Genomic DNA, 18429 nt, shown 5'->3' on the forward strand with positions numbered 1-18429 from the left:
CACCGGGCTGCATAGTGTGATATTCTGTTACCTGTAATGCACTGTCTCGATCAATACCACCGGGCTCTGACAGGTGACCCGTGCAGTGTCCTTAGTAACATCATGCTCATTAAAAGCTTCTCATGGTCACAATGGAAAGACCGGCTATGCTTCTGTAAGGTGTCTGTATGAATGGAGAGCAAGTGCCTAAGAAGGAGAAAATGTGGGAGTAGGGATGAAGGAGAAACAGTAGTGTTATTAGTTGGGAAATATTTTATCAGGATGATAATAATATTAATTGTTTATGTGTGGAGGGCTAATGGTGTGTGCTGGGGGCTTTACAGACAGGTAAGAGGGCAGAGTCTATGCCTCAAAGGTTTTGTAATCTAGAGAGACTTTCTCTAATAGCATACTAATACAGGAGGGAGATGGGACACAGAAAAAGAAAGCGACCAAGCAGTGAAGTTTAGCACTTGTCTTGGTTGTTACATGGCTTTTGTTTGGGTGGCTTTGTCTGTTTTTAAAGTCATAAGTTTGGTTCTTGGGTTTTCGTTTTCTTGGGCAGTCCAGGCATATATAGCATATAGTAGTTTACTTTTATATGGCTCTCGACATTTAAAGCAATATGTAAGCTTCACTGAGCTATAGTGCCTCTCTGGCTATAAGATGTCATTAAACAGTTAGGGCCAGATCCTCAGCTGATGTAAACCAGTGTGGCTTCATTGGAACTAGGCTGGTTTGCAGCAGAGGAGGCTCTAGTCTTTATAAAGTTCAACAGCTAGTTTGAGTTGTTTGGTTTTCTGAACCAGAGCATAATTTCAATTTGTGAGATGACTAAATTCTCCTAAAAGTGCGGCTGCCTGATACATTTGGTAAGAGAAGGTGGAGGACCTGGAAGTTCCTGCGATTGCACTTAGTTCGGAGAGCAGGGAATACCCTGCCAAAATACTTTTAAATATAATTTTAATTTCTAAGGGTCTATTGAAAATGGACTTCATCTGCCAATAGTCTGAAGGACACCGCGGATGTTTGCTCCAAGTGATAAAAACACACAGCCTTGGAAGAGGGAGCAGTCAGGTTTTCTGTACTTAAAACTGTGACGGTTCTGGAAGAAAGTAAGAGTGTGTTTCTTGTCATCCCCTACTCTCTCAGAGTTGACTTGCTGTCATGGTGAGGAGTAGAGAGGGACTGAATCCTGGGACACTATGCTTTGGTGTGAGATTAACCAGAATGATGCGGAGGCCTGGCCGGCGTTACAAGGCTTGTGTGGCACTCTGAGGTCTGCGCTAAGAAAGGAGGGTTGGGTAGTGTGTTACAAATGTGCAATGTAATGAAGGATGCGGGAGGTTACAAGGTCTGTGTGGTGTTAGGAGGCCTGTGCAGAGTTAAGAGACCTATGGGGCGGAACAGGGGCAAGGTGGCGATGCCACGGGACAAGTATGGACTTATGAGGCCTATGCAGTAAAACAAGGGCTGTGCGTAATATTGAGGAATAAATGGTGCTACGAGGTTTGTGCATTTTTACAAGGCCAGTGAGCTGTAATGGGCAATGGAGTAAGAGTTAGCCGACACGAGAGACACTTTGCAACACATTGGGATGTGCGTATGCACTTTAAAGTAAGATTCTGGTGGTCAGTTCAGAAAACATCTCAAACAAATGTGCAAGAAGCAGCTTGGGAAAAGGTCCTCCAGGGAAAGATATTTCCAGATATAACAGAAAACAGATTACAAAAAAGAAGAGAAAGAGACAGGACCCCTGACCTCATCTGACCTGCCCGAGAGGTGTTAATTATCTAAGGAATAAAACCCACTAAGATTTTCTCAGATCTACAAGGTGATAATGCATGCTTCATCCAAGCAAGAAAAACAGCAGGGATTTTCACAAGAGATTATGCAGGGTAGGGAATGATGGACAGGATATCACTACAGCAGCAGATGTCCTGGGAACTTGGCGTCATCTTCTTTGATTCCCGTCAGCCAGCTCTGCCAGTGACCATGGGGCTGAATGAAGTCTGCCCACCACTTTGTCTTGCACGAGCTTCACGGCTTTCTTCATCTGGAAACCTTTTTTGTTCTCTGTCATTCTTCACTCTGTCTATCCAATGCCTCCTCGGTCTTTCTCTGTTTCTAGTTCCTAGCACTCTGGTATGTATCGCTATGTATGGTATCCTTTCTGGGTCCATTCCTGACTTGTTTCCAGACCATCACAGTTGTCTTTATTGAATCTTCCGTAATAGAGTTTTTTCTAGCCCAAGCTGTTTTTCTTATCGCTACATTTTTATTTTCTGTAGTCCTGAAGCTCTCAGTATTCCACTCAGGCAGTTAGTTTCTGCAGTCAAAAAGCTTTTGCTCATCGGCTTTCCTCCATATTCCAGCATTCTAGAGTACTGGAATCTTGGAGTACTTTACAAATATAATGCAACAGTAACCCAAGCATAGCCATAAATCCGGGTCACCTTTAAAAGTCGCTATTAAACACTGCTACCACATGTGTATTTGGCAAATTACAATGGAAGTGCAACACACGTGTTACAATAACAAACTATGCTAAGTTATCACTGATAAGCATGTGGTACCTGGAGTTTTATCCTCTGCCAGATTTTCTCCTGCTCCAGAGATTTGCTTCTCGCAGGAGTAGGCTCTCAGGGAGCTGGTGACGCCGTTCTGACACGCCAGCCCTCGTGACACTTAGGGTATAACGACCCACAGTATTGCTGTGGCTGGCCTGGGTCAGCTGACTCAGGCTCACAAGGCTTGGGCTGCGGGGCTAAATATCCCTGTATAGACGTTCGGGACCGTTCACCTTCGCGGGGTCCATCCCAAGCCTGAACATCTACACAGCAATTTTTCAGTGCCAGAGCCTGAGCCCAGCGAGCCCAAGTCAGCTGATCCGAGCCAGTTGCGGGTTTTTTATCCCTGCGTAGATGTACCCTTAGAGCTGCTGTCGGTCAACACTAAGTTGCACCACCGATGTAAGGTCCTTAATGGACCGTAGGCCAGTGGAGGATCAGCACAGCACAGCTTTCCTGCCCTAACATGGCCCCTATGCCAGCTATGGGTTGGGAGATGCAGAGGCAAAGTTACATTCAGCAGAGTTCTCCACCAGGAGAGTTCTCTGCTGGAATTTCCTACCCGAGTTGAGCAAACGGGTGTAACTCACTTGAGAATCTAGTCCAAAGCCTTCTATGCTCATGATAGCTCAGTCTGTAATGGACGGACCACCAGGTGTGCGGTGACTGTTTAAGCAGGTACACGTAAATACTCACACAAATACAACGAATCTCTTTCTTCTCTAGCTACGGTGCACACACCAAATGACAATCAGATCTAAGCTGGCTCTGCAAACCTGAGAAAAGTTACCACCACAAACATGAGGTAGGAGTTGCTGGACTAGATTGAACCTACTACCCTGTCTTTGACGGCGGTCAGTACCAGATGCTTCTCTTGCTACCTCTAACAATACCTTAATGCCCAGAGAAGGCAAACAGAACCTTGTAGCCTGAATGAAACCTTTAGTTCACTGTCACAGCATCAGATTCAGCTTGCAATTGCAATGTCACAGGAAAGAAAGAAGCAAGGATTTTAAAGGAAATTTCTTATAGTGCTTAGAGGCTGGGCTGCAGCCATAGGCAATGCCATAATGTGCTATAGGTACAAATCTTAGAGGGGATGGACAACATGGTCCAATAGGTCTTCTCCACGTCTAATTTGGATTATTCGTTCACAAAGGAGTCTGGGGCAATAGTTTCTTCCACTCAAATCCCTTCTCTTCCCACCATATCACAAGAACTTCTTGCTGCAGGGAAAAATGTTCCCTGGACGTAGGTGCTCTGGGCTGTCTGACCCAGTGAGCAGCAAAACAAAGCAGGGAATTGAGGTTCCGGTCCCTCACCTAACATTCTTCAACTAGTCTGGATTTTTATGCTGTTTGCATGGTTACCCTTGGGCCAGTGAGAGTCACAGGTACTGGTCTCTGCCAGGCAGTCAAAATGCAAATGATATCATCCTCATCCAGCACACAAATAAGCGGGCTAACGATTCAACCCAGTAGCCTGCAGAGAAGACCAGTTGCATCACCCCTGAACATCGTGTTCGTCAACAAGCTCAGCAGGGAAGGATAAGAATGTCAAAGAGAAAAACAAATTTCCTCCTGGAACCAAGAGCAAAACAAAGGTGACGAGCAGCACAAGCAAAACACCGAGGGCTGTGCTGGGGACTTAGTGTGCAGATCCTGTTATGCAACCTGCACAGGACGCCTCAGGCACCTGCAGAGTGAGGCATGCGGGTCCCAGAGAATATCCCCCTCGCCTGCTGACGGCTCTGTCTGAAAATACTTCACATCAGGCACATAGACCCCCACCCCCTAGATAGCTCACAGAGAATGTCCAGTACACCCCACTGAGTTGCAAATACATGGATTACATTAAACCCCCCTTGCATGCCAGGGATTGGGAGCGAGATGCCCAGGTCCCATAACATATCCAATGCACAACACCGCTGGGCGCTCGACAACCCAGCCCCACAAAATATCCTGGTGCAGAATGTCCCGTGTCTACCCAGTAACAGCTAGGCTTGCAAATCCTGCAGAACAGCTCATGCAGAACTCCCTGGGTGCCACATGCATAGATCTGATGAAAGAAGCCTTGTGCGCTTCTTTGTTGTTTTAAAAGGGCATGATATTTCCCCGTGGACTTTCATTCATTCTCCAATATTCCACAGGGTCTCTTTTTGTAAGACAAATGTCATATCCCGCACCATCCCCCACCCTCACACGCATCCACACACACAAGTTGATTTCTTTCTCTACCTCTATCTCTGTGCTTCTCTATCGCAGTCTCTTTCTTTGCTGTCAGTCACAGCAGGCAAGCTCTAAAGATTACCCCAGCTAAACCTCACAGAGAAATGTCCAGCTTTTGTTTCTGCTCACACGGGCATAGGGGACTCTTTGTTCTCGTCCATACGAGGATGATGTAACTAGCTAGAAAAGGGAAAGAAGAAAAAGGTTTGCTGCCCTCCGCACAAACACCTTAAAATCAAGAAAGAGGGAACATTAGATGATCGTTCCCTTATTCTAGTTAGCTTGGGTCCATTTTGGGAGCATCCTTTACAGGCCATAACATTACATAGAAAATGTTAGTGTGCATCTGTCTGTCTGGGCAGGATACAGTCTGTCTTTTCTTTGTCCTTTTGAAGAAGGCTGATTCCCTTTCTTGCTAAGCTAAAAGCCCAACCCCTAGGCCTTCCCCGCTCCCAGAGAACATCAGCCCTTGATTCAATTCTGATTCTTTTTCTGTGACTTTTCTGACTGTATTTTGCTTTTCCCATTCCCAGGGACGTGGTAACAACGTGATTCACTGCCGGAAGGATGGCACCTGGAGCGGCTCCTTTCACCTCTGCAAGGAGATGCAGGGCCAGTGCTCTCTTCCCACTCAGCTCAACAGCAACCTTAAGCTGCATTGTGCGCACGGCTATGGAATAGGTATATGAGCTAAAGCCATGGCCGCAGCTGGTGGGGTGGGGGGAAAGGAAGGAGACAGGAGTCCTTGGGTCATCGTGTTTTTGGGGCCAGTTTGCCCTAGTGGGAAGCAGCTAATTAGAGGTTTTGCATCAAGCTTTCAGATACCACACACCAGGTAACATATGCTGCCTTCCTACTCCCTCACAGCATTTCCACTTCCACCACGTCCCTTGTCCTGCTGAGTTTAATGAGCAGTTCCCGGGATCAAACTACAAGAGCGACAAATCCAATATGATTTTTTTTTAAATAAGTGAAGAAATACACACACATTTCCTCTTGGCCTTAAGTGAATGCCCCATCCCCCCCCCCCACACACACACAAACAGGCAAATATTCCCACTCAGCTACCTGTGTTCACACGCACATACAAAACTTACAGATATTCTCACCCATATAGTCTCACCCACACCAACACAGAAATACACACACGTACGTACGCACACACACAAACATGCTCTCCCACCCATGCACATTCACAAAGACACAAGTGCACTCCCGCCGTGCATAAATACTCCCCTGCAAATATAAATTCACCCATCCAACCACATTCTTTGTCAAACACACAAATCCACAGGCTCATATATCTGAAGGCACACAAAAACACTTACCAGCACGCACTCTCTCATATGATCAGTTATTATGACTCATAGAAACCTATATCACTTTACAGATATGGGGGAAGAAAAGATCCTTACCCCGGGGAGTTGATCATCTGCCTTAGACAGAACATAGCCATGTTGTGAGCCCTGACAACAGACAATGGCAGGGAGTGGGGAGGGATGGGAAAGGTGGAGGGTTTCAACAGCAAAAATCATGTGAGTGCTGTGTTTGTGCACATGCGTGTGCATGATTCCAACCTACCATGTTAGCACCAAGCTTTTTTATTTATGTATACTCTTCCATGTGTTTTATTTAAAGAATTTATCAGAAGGTATAGGGGAAAAAGAATAGGAGTGTGGGCAATGGTGACAGGTTAACCAGAATAAGTGAGGAATAAGTTGTGCACTTTGCTGGAAGAGGTCTAGTGCATCGGTTACTGGACTGGGACTCAGGAGGGCTAGGTTCTATCCCCAGCTCTGCCACTGACTTACTGTGTGACCTTGGGCAAGTCACTTCCCCTTGCTGCGCCTCTGTTTCCCCATCCACCCTCTGTCAGTCTTGTCTGTTTAGAAGAGAACCTCTTCAGGGCTGGATCTCTCTCTTATTGTGGTCAGTGCCTCACTCAATGGGGCTTTGATCTCAGTTGGGGTTCCTAGTTGCTACTAGAATACAAATAATAATACTGAAGGAGACTGCCTCAGTCCTAGGGGCCGTGTGAAAACAGCACAAAGTCAAGAGTGGCAGAAGGAGACAAAGGCTGTCTCTTCTCCAGTGCTTTGGGGCAATCTCCCACCATTGCACTAGCGCTAATGCAGCTCTGCCCATAGCGACAGGGGTACCAGGGCTACCACAGACTGGCTGTGTCACTGAACCCTGCTCAGAGCAGGTCTACATGACCCGGTGGCAAAGCCATTCGTTCTCTGTTTACACTGGTGCCCCACCTCCTGCCCCCATTTCTACCACCCGTTAGTGTAGATGAGGCCAGAGAGAGAGAGAATTGGATGTAGCATGGGGCACACAAAAGGGGCAGAGGGGAACGCGGGACAGAGATGCAGCATTGATGCAGAAGGACAGGAAGCCAGCAGGGAGGAGGAGGCATTCATGTAGTGGGCCAGGTCAGTGAGAAATACAGCCCTCCTCCCATGAAGATTATAACCCCCGCCTAAGCATCCCGTAAGAATGACAAACCCACAGACCAATACGTTCTTTGGGAACCCTCAGAAAGGTCAATATTACTTCTGCCTTCCGTGGTGCCTAAGTACTCAGCGCGGGCTGCTAGGCTTTGAACCGCTGCCTGTGCTGAGCTCCGTTGTAGGTCAGATTCAGATTGCTGGGGGACGTGCTATATTTACCATTCTGCACACTGGCTTGCACGTGCCTTTCCCAAGGTCACCGTCCGAGCGCCATACTGGAGCATTCGAACGTGAGCTGTATTAGATGCAGCTTGGAGAGAAACCCTGGGCCCCTTCCTCCCCCCACCCCCCAGCCCCTTTCCCTAAACCTCCTCCCCCCACCGCTGTCCCTTTGAACTTGGAGAAAGTGTTCCCTGTTGTGCAGATCTCTCATTATATCGTAACCATTGTAAGGTACCAGGAGCCTGCCTCAGTCCCGTCCCAGGGGAGAGGAACACAACCTGGATGAGATCACTGCTCTTTAATGGTGCCAATTACGGATCATATATCAAAACAATTGAGACCTGCTCCTTTCCTTGAGTGTAAATAGCACAGTGGAGTGAGCTGTGAGCAGGCAGCAGCGACTCTTAATTTGACAATGCATTTTACCCTTGAGATGAGGTGACCTTTGCTTACCTACCAGGGGTTGTCACTTTTTCAGAGAAGAAATACTGATTCCCTGTTCCCAGGGAACATCTCTCTGTGCTGGAGGCAAGGAGGCTTTTCAGCCCTTCTTTGTGTACTCCTGGCCCTTTTCACCTCTGTTCCAGTGGACGCTTGTTAGTGTCGCTTATATTAGCCTTGTCCAGAAGACAGATCCCTGGGGCCCAATCCTGAGCATGCCCCACACCCTCAGAAAAGCTTCAGTGGGAATCAAGGGAGCTCAGTGTACTGCCCCGCAGCATAGATTGAACCGGGGACCTTGACCTTTTCAGCTAAAGGGGTAACTCTCTTAGGGTAGCATCTGAAAGCTGTTATCCTCTAGTGCAGTGGTTCTCAACCAGGGGTCCTGGGCCCCTTGGGGGGCCACGAGCAGGTTTCAGGGGGTCCGCCAAGCATGGCCAGCGTTAGACTCCCAAGGACCCAGGGCAGAAAGCCAAAGTCCTTTTGCACCAGACTGCAGCCCGGGGCTGAAGCTAAAGCCTGAGCAACTTAGCTTTGTGGTGCCCCCTGGGTGTGGGGCCCCAGGCAACTGCCCTGCTTGCTACCCCCTCACACCAGCCCTGGCTTTTATATGCAGAAAAACAATTGTTGTGGCACAGGTGGGGAGGGGAGGCCTCAGAAAGGAAAAGGCTGAGAACCCCTGGTCTAGTGGACCAGCCACTAGCTGGAGAAATTGACACACACTTTGTGAGTGTCTCACATCAGCACTTCTCAGGAGCAAGTCATGTATTTTGGAAGTCATCTGGATGTCCCCCAAAAGAGGATCTTTTCCTTCCACTCCTGGGCCTAGCCAAACCTGGCAGATATCCAGTAAAATCAGTGGGGTCACTACTGCTCAGACTAGAGACGTAAAACAGAAACACACCCTCCCTAATGAAACTAACTGGCTCCTGCTTTGTTCCAACTGGCTCCTCCACGTGAGAAAAAGAAAAAAGGACAGAGGTGGCTGGGGAAAAACTGTACCCAGCCAGGATCACTGTGATCCTAACACCTTGCCTTTTCCCCACAAACACCTAATCTGCTCCTCCTGGCTGTGGCGACTTTTGAGCCAAAGGCCCAGCCATCCAAACTACTCCACAGATTAACTCCCCCTCACGCTGATTGGAGTGCAGGATTCCTAATGATAGGGCTGCAGCCGCTGCCCCTTTCAGCAGTGATTTGCTAGGGGGGAAATGGTAATAGTCCAACACGCTAGGGCTTATGGTCGTGTCACCACGCTACTGCAGAGCACCGCAGTGTGTTTTAACAAGGATAGGATTCCCGCAGGGCATGGCAGTTAATCAAAGAAAATACCAGTTTACACGTGAACAAATTGATCATTACCTCTCCTCTTACTTCTTGTTTAGATCGGGGCTTAGGTGATAACCAGCCTGCAACATCGTTAGACATGCTCACCATTATTTCAGGGTCTTCTCATTTTGGGAAATCAGGCCATTGGCTTCTTGTCCATGTCAGAAGTGAGAGGAGTTTGTTGGCCTCTGCTCAGTCGCTTCACGGCTGCAGAAAGAGCTCTTGAAATGGAACTGCCTTCAGTGTCTCTGCCTCTGAGTGATTGCTTCAGGAAGTGAATAAATCCCCCATTCGATCCATGGATTAGTAGTCACAGGATATTTCGATACTGTAACCCATTGGTCACCATAAGAAACAAGCCCTTATGTGTATCTCCCTCCTGCTCTGGTCCTAGGGTCACAAACTGTGGGGTGTGGTCAGAATCCTCTCCCAGGGTAAATCCCAGGAGGTTGCGAGGGGCTTGGAGGTGAAAAGCTCCATTATGGTGGTCTGTAGTAGTTGTTCTGCAGAGTAAGGAGATGGAGGTTATTCAGATAACTGAAATGACGGTAGGAGAGTGACACGGTGTTTGCTTTCTTCCTTCGTTCCCCTCTGCATGTGCCATGAAGGAGCCGAATGCACCACCTCGTGTCTGGATCACAATGAGCCCATCCTGCTGCGTGTGAATGAGACCGTACAAGACATCCAGCACTGGATTAACCCTCAACGAGTGAAGGTCAGTGGTGGTGGATGTTACTAAATACCCCGCCCCAGGCTCGCCAACTTTCATGTTCCTCCAGCGTAGGTGAACATGCAGCTTGACCCAGAAAGCAGAATTTAGGGATGTAGGGGATAGCACTGTCCGAGGAGCGGCAATATTTCATACCCGTCTGTGTGGCGAGACATCTTCCCTCCTTGGAGAAGGTTGTCATCAATAGGGGACTCCAAACCTGATTCTTGTTTACCCCGTGGCCCCTTTACTTTGCTCTAGCAGGGCCCATTTAACTCTGCGGTTTCCCAGTGCAACATCCTCTAGGCATTCCACCTTGAGTTAAAGGGACCACGTCCTTGCCCTCTGATCCACGCAGCTCCTAACAGTTCTGATCTGATGGGACTTTCACCCTTGCACCAGCACCGTGGGGAGTGCAGACAATGCTCTTACGTACCTACTGTAGGAGAAAGCAAAGGGGAACAAGAAAAACTGCACAGGGCAGGTTTTAAATTCTTACTACTCTTCAGTTTTCTGTGCACATTGGGTGGTGGGGACCTGTCTGTGTTCGGGCAGCAGAAGAACCTGATATGGTGCGTATATAATTTCCCAAATTGGCTGAGGCAACTGATTCTCCTACATCCCCATGTGACAGATGTCTGTCTGCTCAGCACAGCATCCATTTCAGAGGTCACCGCTCTCTCCTTCTGCACTCTGCAAAGGCACGCACTCAGATCCACACACAAGCCAAACACTCATATCATGCACACGCCCTTATATGTACCCATGAAAACACACACAGGTGGACATTGGTTGGCACACTTACAAGCATGTACCTGCAGATGCACACACACTAATACACACTCACAGATGTACACAAATACATATTTACAGTCACCCATAAACACACCTACCCAAATAGTGCACCTTTACACACACATTCAACCACCATTGGAAACACACACACATATGCACATGTGTAGGTTAGACAAACAAGTACACACATTCATCAAAAACCACACTCATGCTATGCATACATACGTAAATATAAGCTCCTGCATAGAAACCCACGTAAATAGGCACTTATATACGCACACTCACTTATACAGGTTAGCGCAGGCATAGAAACATAGAAATGCACCCTGTGTGCCAGATTTTCAAAAGCACTTAGCACCTCGGGTTCAGGGTGGATGCAGAGCATTTTTGAAAATCTGGCCCCTTTTTCATGCCTAAATTGGAAACCATTTTTTTAAAATGTCTCCCCAGTAGTGGGTGCTGAGTACTTCAAAGTCTTGCCCTGAGCTCTGTGGGATATCTGGCCCTGCATTTTACATATCCAGGGCCAGATTTTCAAAAGGGCTAAGCACCCACCAGACAACCAGCATGCTGAGCATATTTGACAACTCGTCTTTTTAGGTGCCTACATGTGCCTTTGAAAATGTGGCCCTGAGTGTGGGTGCTGAGCCCTTCTGAAAATTCTGGCCGGGCTGTGCTTGTGTGCTGCACACAAACAGGCAGACAGAACAATAGAAACACTCCTGGGAGCTGACTGCAGGCTGTCACAATCACAGGCTGTCCCTCTGATCTCCTCCTTCACTCCATACTCTCTGATTACTACTGCCCCGGCCTAGGCTTTGCCAAGTTGCTGGTGTGAAATGCAAATCTGTAAAAACCTATCTCTGTATTAGAGGCTATTTCTCACTGGCTCTGTCCTGAGCTCTGGAGTTCAAAGAGGTTTTGTAATTCACGGTGAAATAAAACCACAGCTTCCCTCCCAATCTCTGCTGCGCTGCCCTCATTTATTGATGCCGGGACTCGGAGGGAGCTGTAATGGGCAATTGTAAGCCCAGGTTTACAATGCAGTGTGGATGCTTGAGGGTCTCTGGAGGGCTCATTAGGCAGCAGGGGGGGAAATGGTAGTAAAGGGAGAGAACAGGGGAGTGAGATTTAGGGGGGGATTGATGGTTTCCAGGAGCACAGTGGAAAATCTGGGTTCATTTTGCCCCTACAGCGAAGATCTTTAGATTGCGACTGGTTAGGAGTTTGACCCCCCCACACACACCAAAAAGGATTGGTTTGTAAATAGCAGATTAAAGGGTGGAGTTTCTAAAACTATGTTAAAAGGTGGGTAGGATATTGTGAGTACCAAGTGAAAATTAATCCACTCCGAAGCTTCAACAAACAGACCTCTTTGGAAATGGAGAAGATGGAGCATCTCCCTAGAGCAGGTTCTGGTTGGATCAACTAGGGGATTGCTCTTAGAAAACATCTTTCCATCTCATCACTCGGTGTCAGTCTCTGCATAATTCTGGAAGGCCTGCAGCTAAGAAAGGGGTAACTTTTGCAAGCGAGCAGTGTTAGTGTTCGGCCCTGAGGCCAGTCTGTGCTCAGAGTTTGATCATTTCAGATCAGTTCCAAAATTTGAAGAGGAAAAAAAAAAAAGAAAAGAAAAGAAAATGACACATTCACTTCCCTCTCCAAACCCCACCTGCTGTGAAACACTGGAATGGTTTACCTAGGGAGGTTGTGGCCAGGTCATCCCTTGGGGTCTTTGCAGTGCAGGCAGATCCTTAAACTAAGCCCAGGCTCTGACTTAGGTTTGACCAAAGCACCTTTTCCGTCTACCCACAAATCGTCTAACTAAGGTCAGCAGGCACTCAAGACCCGGGTCCTAGGACCTTGCTGTGAGGGTGGGTCAGAGCCCGAGCCCTGCTGTGACTTGGGTCCAGCCCTGTCATTTTGCAGTGTGGACGCAGAGCAAGCTGCAGACTGGAGTCTGAAGGTCTGCATAGTGCGGTATGGACATGGTAGCACAGCTGTGAGATCCGGGTCTAGCAATTGTAAGCCAAGGTTACATGGACGCTCAAGCATGGGCTTGGAAACCCCAAGTCCACAAGCTCAGATCCCAGAGAGCCAGCCTTTGTGTGCAGTGCAGACACACCCTAAAACAAGATTTAATATATTTCTGAAAGATGTGCTTTACTCCAGCTTCTGGGAGAAGTTCTGTGGCTTGTGCATGCAAGGGGCTGGGCTCGATGGTCATGGTGATCCACCTGGTCTTGGAAGCTGAATCTATGAATCCCCCGGTACGTCCCCTTCCTTCATGGGCCATAGGGAGAATGGAATTGCCCAACGCGCTCATAACCTATGTACCTTTGTATTACGATAATGACTGTAACCTAAGCTCATTCCCGGGCACTGGCATGAGCCCCAAGCCATTCCATTGACATGCCTCCCTGATGACCCCCTCTTTTATCTGCTTTTGCAGCTCAGCAGCCCTCAGATTCATGCCTTGCCAGGCAGCCTTGTAAATTTGCCTTGGTCTTGTCCTCACCCCGTAAATACCGTTGGGTCACATCTGCAAGCCAGGCTCCAGGGGTGGATCTCCCATTCCTCCTCTGCTCGGTAACTGTGTTTATTTACTTCAGGTGGCCCAGGCAGTGCTGCGAGTGCCTGTGTATTCATTAGAGCCACCACTGTTAGGACCAATGGCGGCAAATCAAAACCACCCCTATTTCCATACAGACAGAACTCTCCCTCCCGCCCCTGCCTCACCCACAAGGAAAAGCCTTGAGGAGAACAAGCTAGCCTTGCACTGGGAATTCAGGCTTTGGCAAACCAGCAAGAAAAGCCAAGTCCATAGCTGAGGGTCTTTCTCTGAGAGGGTTCTGCTCCCAGCCTCCTGCATATTAGCAGTGCCAGGGGTTAGTGGGAGCAGCTCCAATGGTCTCATCTGCCAAGGTATCACACTGGGAGAGAGCTGGTCTCTGAAGTCACCAGGACTGAGCCCACATAAAGCTCCCAGTTATTAAACCCACCACCTTAAATAGCATCTGGAAATGACCTGGAACCAATGCAGATCACAGGTGGACTGTGCTTTGGGCAAGTAGCAATTTTGTATGTTCTACAGCACCAGCTGGTTTCTGAGTGAGTTTGAACTGTGCATGTCTGAGGAGGGTTGTGGGAGGTGAAAATGCCCTTCACACACACACACACACACACACAAAACCCCTTGTTCAAGATCGGGGTGCAGTCCCCTGCTTGCCTTGCCCCAGACCCTGCTCTCTTGGCCATTCCCTCACCAGCGTGGAGAAGGGAAAAGTGTGGTGTGGGTGGGTTTAATACGGGGCTAATTAGCCCAAAGGCATCCTACAGGGTTCTACAATATGGCAATGTGGCCAGTGGCTGCATTCCCTCCCTATAGGTGAAATTGCCCCCTAGGCTAAGGGCCAGCACAAAACCTATCCACCATTTAACAGTTGGGGCTTACATGGGGCATAGGCATTTTGCTAGCCAATTGGCTAGGGGGTGGATATCACCTTGTGTATATAGCTACAGGGAGAAGACAAAGCCGAACAGCTGATGTGGTTTAATGCAGATAAGTAGAGCTGGGAGAAATTTTTCACACTCCTTTTTTCCGGGGTGAAAAATGCAGATTCGGAGACACATACACGTTTCACAAATTCATGTTGTTTTCGCTGAATTGTTTTGGTCAAAAAACAACAGGGGGAAAAACAATTCCCCCCAAATCAAAAGGTTTTGACTTTTCCGTTCAAAATTTCTTTTTGTTCATAAATTTCCTTGAATCTTATTTTTTTAATGTAAAATGTTTTAGAATGGTTGAAACATGTCAGTATGGCTGAATGAAATGTTTTGTTCAATCTGAATGATTTTTTTCTGGATTGTCGTTTCATCAAAATTTAAAAAAAAAAACCCCATCAAATTGAACCAAAATGATTTTTTAAAAGTTTTTCAGAATTGCCAGTGAACTGACAAATCCATTTTTCTCCTGGCTCTACTGGTGAGCTCAGCGAAAATAACCAATAGATCCTCTACAGAGAACCAACCTTACTTGGCAACAGCCTTTCTGAAGAAGAGGCTTCTCCAAAATTGCCTCCAAACTTACTGAGAACAAGTTTCCTCCCCCTTTATTTAAACGCCACCTCCCTGAAGCACCCCAGTCTTGTCTGTCCACTTGAGTGGTGGCTTATGCTCAGTCTTTACTAGAGTTGTTGTTCCCCCACTAAAGCACAGTAAACAAATGTTATGGCAACGTGCATTGATTTGGGATTTTAAGTAGTATCTATGGTTTTATGCAATTAGATGCTCCTGGCAAATGGTTCATATGAACCTCAGTTTTGCAAAGTTTGAGCAACTGTAGTTGGACATCAGCCTTTGCTGGGGTGGAGCCTGGAGGTGGAGTTTGTCCACACTGGACATCCACTTCAGCCCATCTCCATTTTCCCAGAGGTGTTTTCTGGAAACCATCCACTGTCCTATCACTGCCAGTGTTTTAGTTCGTCCTTTCAGTTGACTTCTTGCTAGGACTGTTTGTAATGGGATATGGAGTCGATCACCTCTAAGCAGTTAGTGTGAATCCAGCCCAGGCAGTTGGATCCATTAAGTGACTGCTCACTGCGGTCATGTGGGATAGGTTTGGTGCTGTTAGGGCACTTCTCAGGCTGTATTAACCGTCAGTCTCAACAAAGAGACAGAGGACTGAAGGGGCCGTGGAGAGAATTCTCCCGGTCAGGGCTGGTGCATATCAACAAGACATGGTGATTGGGTGCTTGCCCTGCTGCTGCGAGTGCTTGACCTCTTCTGTGGATAAACACAGTCCTTCCCTTTCCAGGACTGTCAAGCCAGTCCCTTTCTCCAGCTCCAAATTCACATACTCAGTCACGTATATTGGCAGCACATGTTTTTTTGTTTTTTGTTGTAATGTTGGTGCCCCAGGGAGCAGAGGAAGTTCTTTGGAAACGCAGTTATTTTTCTCGCATTATTTGGATGGGTCTGGGCATTGAGAAGGGAAAGGCCTGTATTTTTCTTCAGTTCTCCTTCAGTTTAGCCCTGGGTTCAAAAGCTCCTGGAGCCAGTCCTTGCCTCTCCCGAATCCCCAGTCTTATATGTTTTGAAACCTAAAAAGGTTTTCTCTTTTTTGCCCTGAAGCGCAGTAAATAAAAGGAAAAAAATGTCTTACCATTTGTGGCGGCCTTGAAATTTCCAGATGTCTGTCAAGAGCTCATTGGGAGCAAACTTGATGCTGTGGGGCCCCTGCGCCTTGCGGTCTCCCTCGCTGATGGGATAAACAACATTGGTTTCTCCCTCCTCCCCCACCAGCTTCCCCAGCCTCTTCCCCTCTCACATAGACGGGCCCTGTTGTGAGACAGGTGGGGCAGGCCAGGCCTGACTAATAGTGGAAAATCCGAGGGTGTCGGAAAGATAAACAGCCCTGTCCTGATAGTATAAAAGTCCTTTTTCCTAGCGCACGTCAGGTAAGCCTCAAATGACAGAAACTGTACAAACATGCTGAGGTTCCCCTGCAGACGGATTAAATTAGGCCTCAGATAAATAGGGGAAGGGATGGCTCATTCCACAGTCCCTTCTAAATGTTAATTCCTTTCTTTCCTAAGCCTCTACCACAATTCCGACTGTTTGGCAAATGCCCCTTGGCACGCCTCACAAAACCAGCCGTTGTGTCACCGTTGTTATCTTAATATGATTGTTCCCTCCTCTGTAAAGGAAACGGACCTTCTGAAATGAGTGTTGTGATGAATGGACGTTCAGGGAGGGTGAGGATCAGAAGGCAGCATAGAGATAGTAGTCAGGCAGTCCACACAGTACTCCTTACTAAGCTCGCTTCTGGTAGGGTCTTAGGTAGGGAAGAATTGGTTTAGATAAAATAATAATCCTCTTTGATTCCTCTGGACTTTCCCGCCTCTTCTCTCCACCTAAAGACTATCCAAACCCTCCACCATTTCTTGATATTTGAAAGAGTTTGGCTTAATCTTCTTTTTCCTTTAGCTTCCATGTTTGTGGGTACCATTACCATGCTGCGTGTGCCTCCACTAGGGAAAAAAAGTGTGTTCTTACCTCATGGTAGCTGAGACGTGGTAACTAACATGAGGTAAAACCCATGTGAAGACAAGGCAGATTGTAGTTTTACACAAATTAGCAGGTCAAGGTAAAGACTATGGGGAAGGCCTCATGTTTTCACTGGGATTGTACCCCATGTTACTTACCATGTGTTCGTTAACATGAGGTAAAAATGTACCTTTTTTCCTAATGAAGGCAATGCCTCTGTGACGACTGGGGACTCGAAGTGAGAGTGTCACTAGAAATAGACCTGCTCTCATGAGCTCTCCCACTCCCTTCTGCAGACCTATCGGGTTTGAAGACTTTTTTGAAGTATCTGTGTTTTGCCCATGACTCGTCCTTCCCAGCTTTGCCTTATGGAAAAATCATGTAATATTTGATGAAGCTGAAATCAATAGGGTTCTACTGAAATGACTCTAAATGTAATAGCGGATATAGTATTTTTTATGGGTTATTTTGAGTGGTCTTGTGGGGATACAGTGCTATTTAAAATCTATATGAGGGTGCAAAAAACTTATAGAAAGATTTCCATTTTCTATTCAATTCTAAAAGACTTTTTTCCATAAGAGCTTTTTTCCATCCCCAGCACTCGCCCCAGCAATCTCCTCATGCAGCATGGGGAGGATAGGCAGCCATAAAAAGTGGTGCCTGGTGGCAGTAGGGTGACCAGATGTCCTGTCCCAATTTTATAGGGACAGTCCAGATTTTTGGGTCTTTTTCTTATATAGGCTCCCATTACCCCCCAACCCCTGTCCCCATTTTTCACATTTGCTGTCTGGTCACCCTAGGCGGCGGCAAAGAAGCCCCCTAAAGCCATTCCGAAATGTCTCCCCAACACTTCCCAGAGCTAAAGCCTGATGCTGCCTTTCCCTTTCCCTGCCACATCTCCCCACCATGAGTGAAATATTGAACATGACATTTCAGGAGAACCGTAAATATTATTTTAATCCCAAACATTCTGTTGTTGCAAGTGTCAAGTCCAACACATCTTGTAAATACTTGGAGGACTGCCAGATCCTGAAAATACAAGAGGTGTTAGGAACGGAACTACTCGGGAGAGTTTGGTGGGGTGCGGGGCATATATGCAAGCACATTTGCTCTGTGCACAGTGATTTCTTTGTCTTAGCCCCTTTCTTTTTCTCTCCTTCTCCAGAGCGTTGTCTGCACAGCAGGACTCAAGTGGTATCCGCACCCAGCGCTGATTCACTGCATCAAAGCCTGCGACGTGAGCTTTAGAGTTAATTAACTAAGCCCATCCAGTTTGGTTTCCTAGGGTGGGTGGTAACAATGGGTGCAGATGAATCGGTTTTAAATCTCTGCTTCTGAGGAATGGCCAAATCCGGTTTGGCCTTGTCTTTACTTGCAGTTAAATGGTCTTCAGCTGTACCAGTTCTGACACCTATTGGCAAGAAAAGGTCATTTTTCTCGTGCAGAGCAGTGCTCAATGACAGCTGATGATTGGACGAGCCTTACAGTGTGTAACTAAGGTGGACAACTCTTGGCTACTAAACAGGCCTGATTCCCTTCACTTGGGCGTTCTCAGGATTTGGCGAGTCATCACTGGACAGTCACAAAAGCCTCCAATTGTTTGCCTTGATTTTGAAGGGGTTTAAGGTTGCTCTGTCTGACTAGAAATTGAACTC

The 18429-nt window shown here is 47.3% G+C and overlaps 1 protein-coding gene across 2 annotated transcripts in view; it reads left to right on the top strand.

Moving 5' to 3' along the window:
• Positions 1-18429, top strand: part of PAPPA (pappalysin 1) — a 227778-nt gene that overhangs the window by 183927 nt on the left and 25422 nt on the right. For both annotated transcript variants that reach the window (XM_024197842.2, XM_024197843.2), the window contains exons 18-20: positions 5311-5458; positions 9831-9937; positions 17940-18011. In XM_024197842.2, coding sequence (XP_024053610.1) covers positions 5311-5458; positions 9831-9937; positions 17940-18011 — 327 coding nt within the window. The remainder of the gene's footprint in view (positions 1-5310; positions 5459-9830; positions 9938-17939; positions 18012-18429) is intronic.

Source organism: Terrapene carolina, unplaced genomic scaffold, assembly GCF_002925995.2.
Source record: "Terrapene carolina triunguis isolate 2854851 unplaced genomic scaffold, T_m_triunguis-2.0 Scaffold238, whole genome shotgun sequence".
In the NCBI taxonomy this organism is placed as follows: domain Eukaryota; kingdom Metazoa; phylum Chordata; order Testudines; family Emydidae; genus Terrapene; species Terrapene triunguis.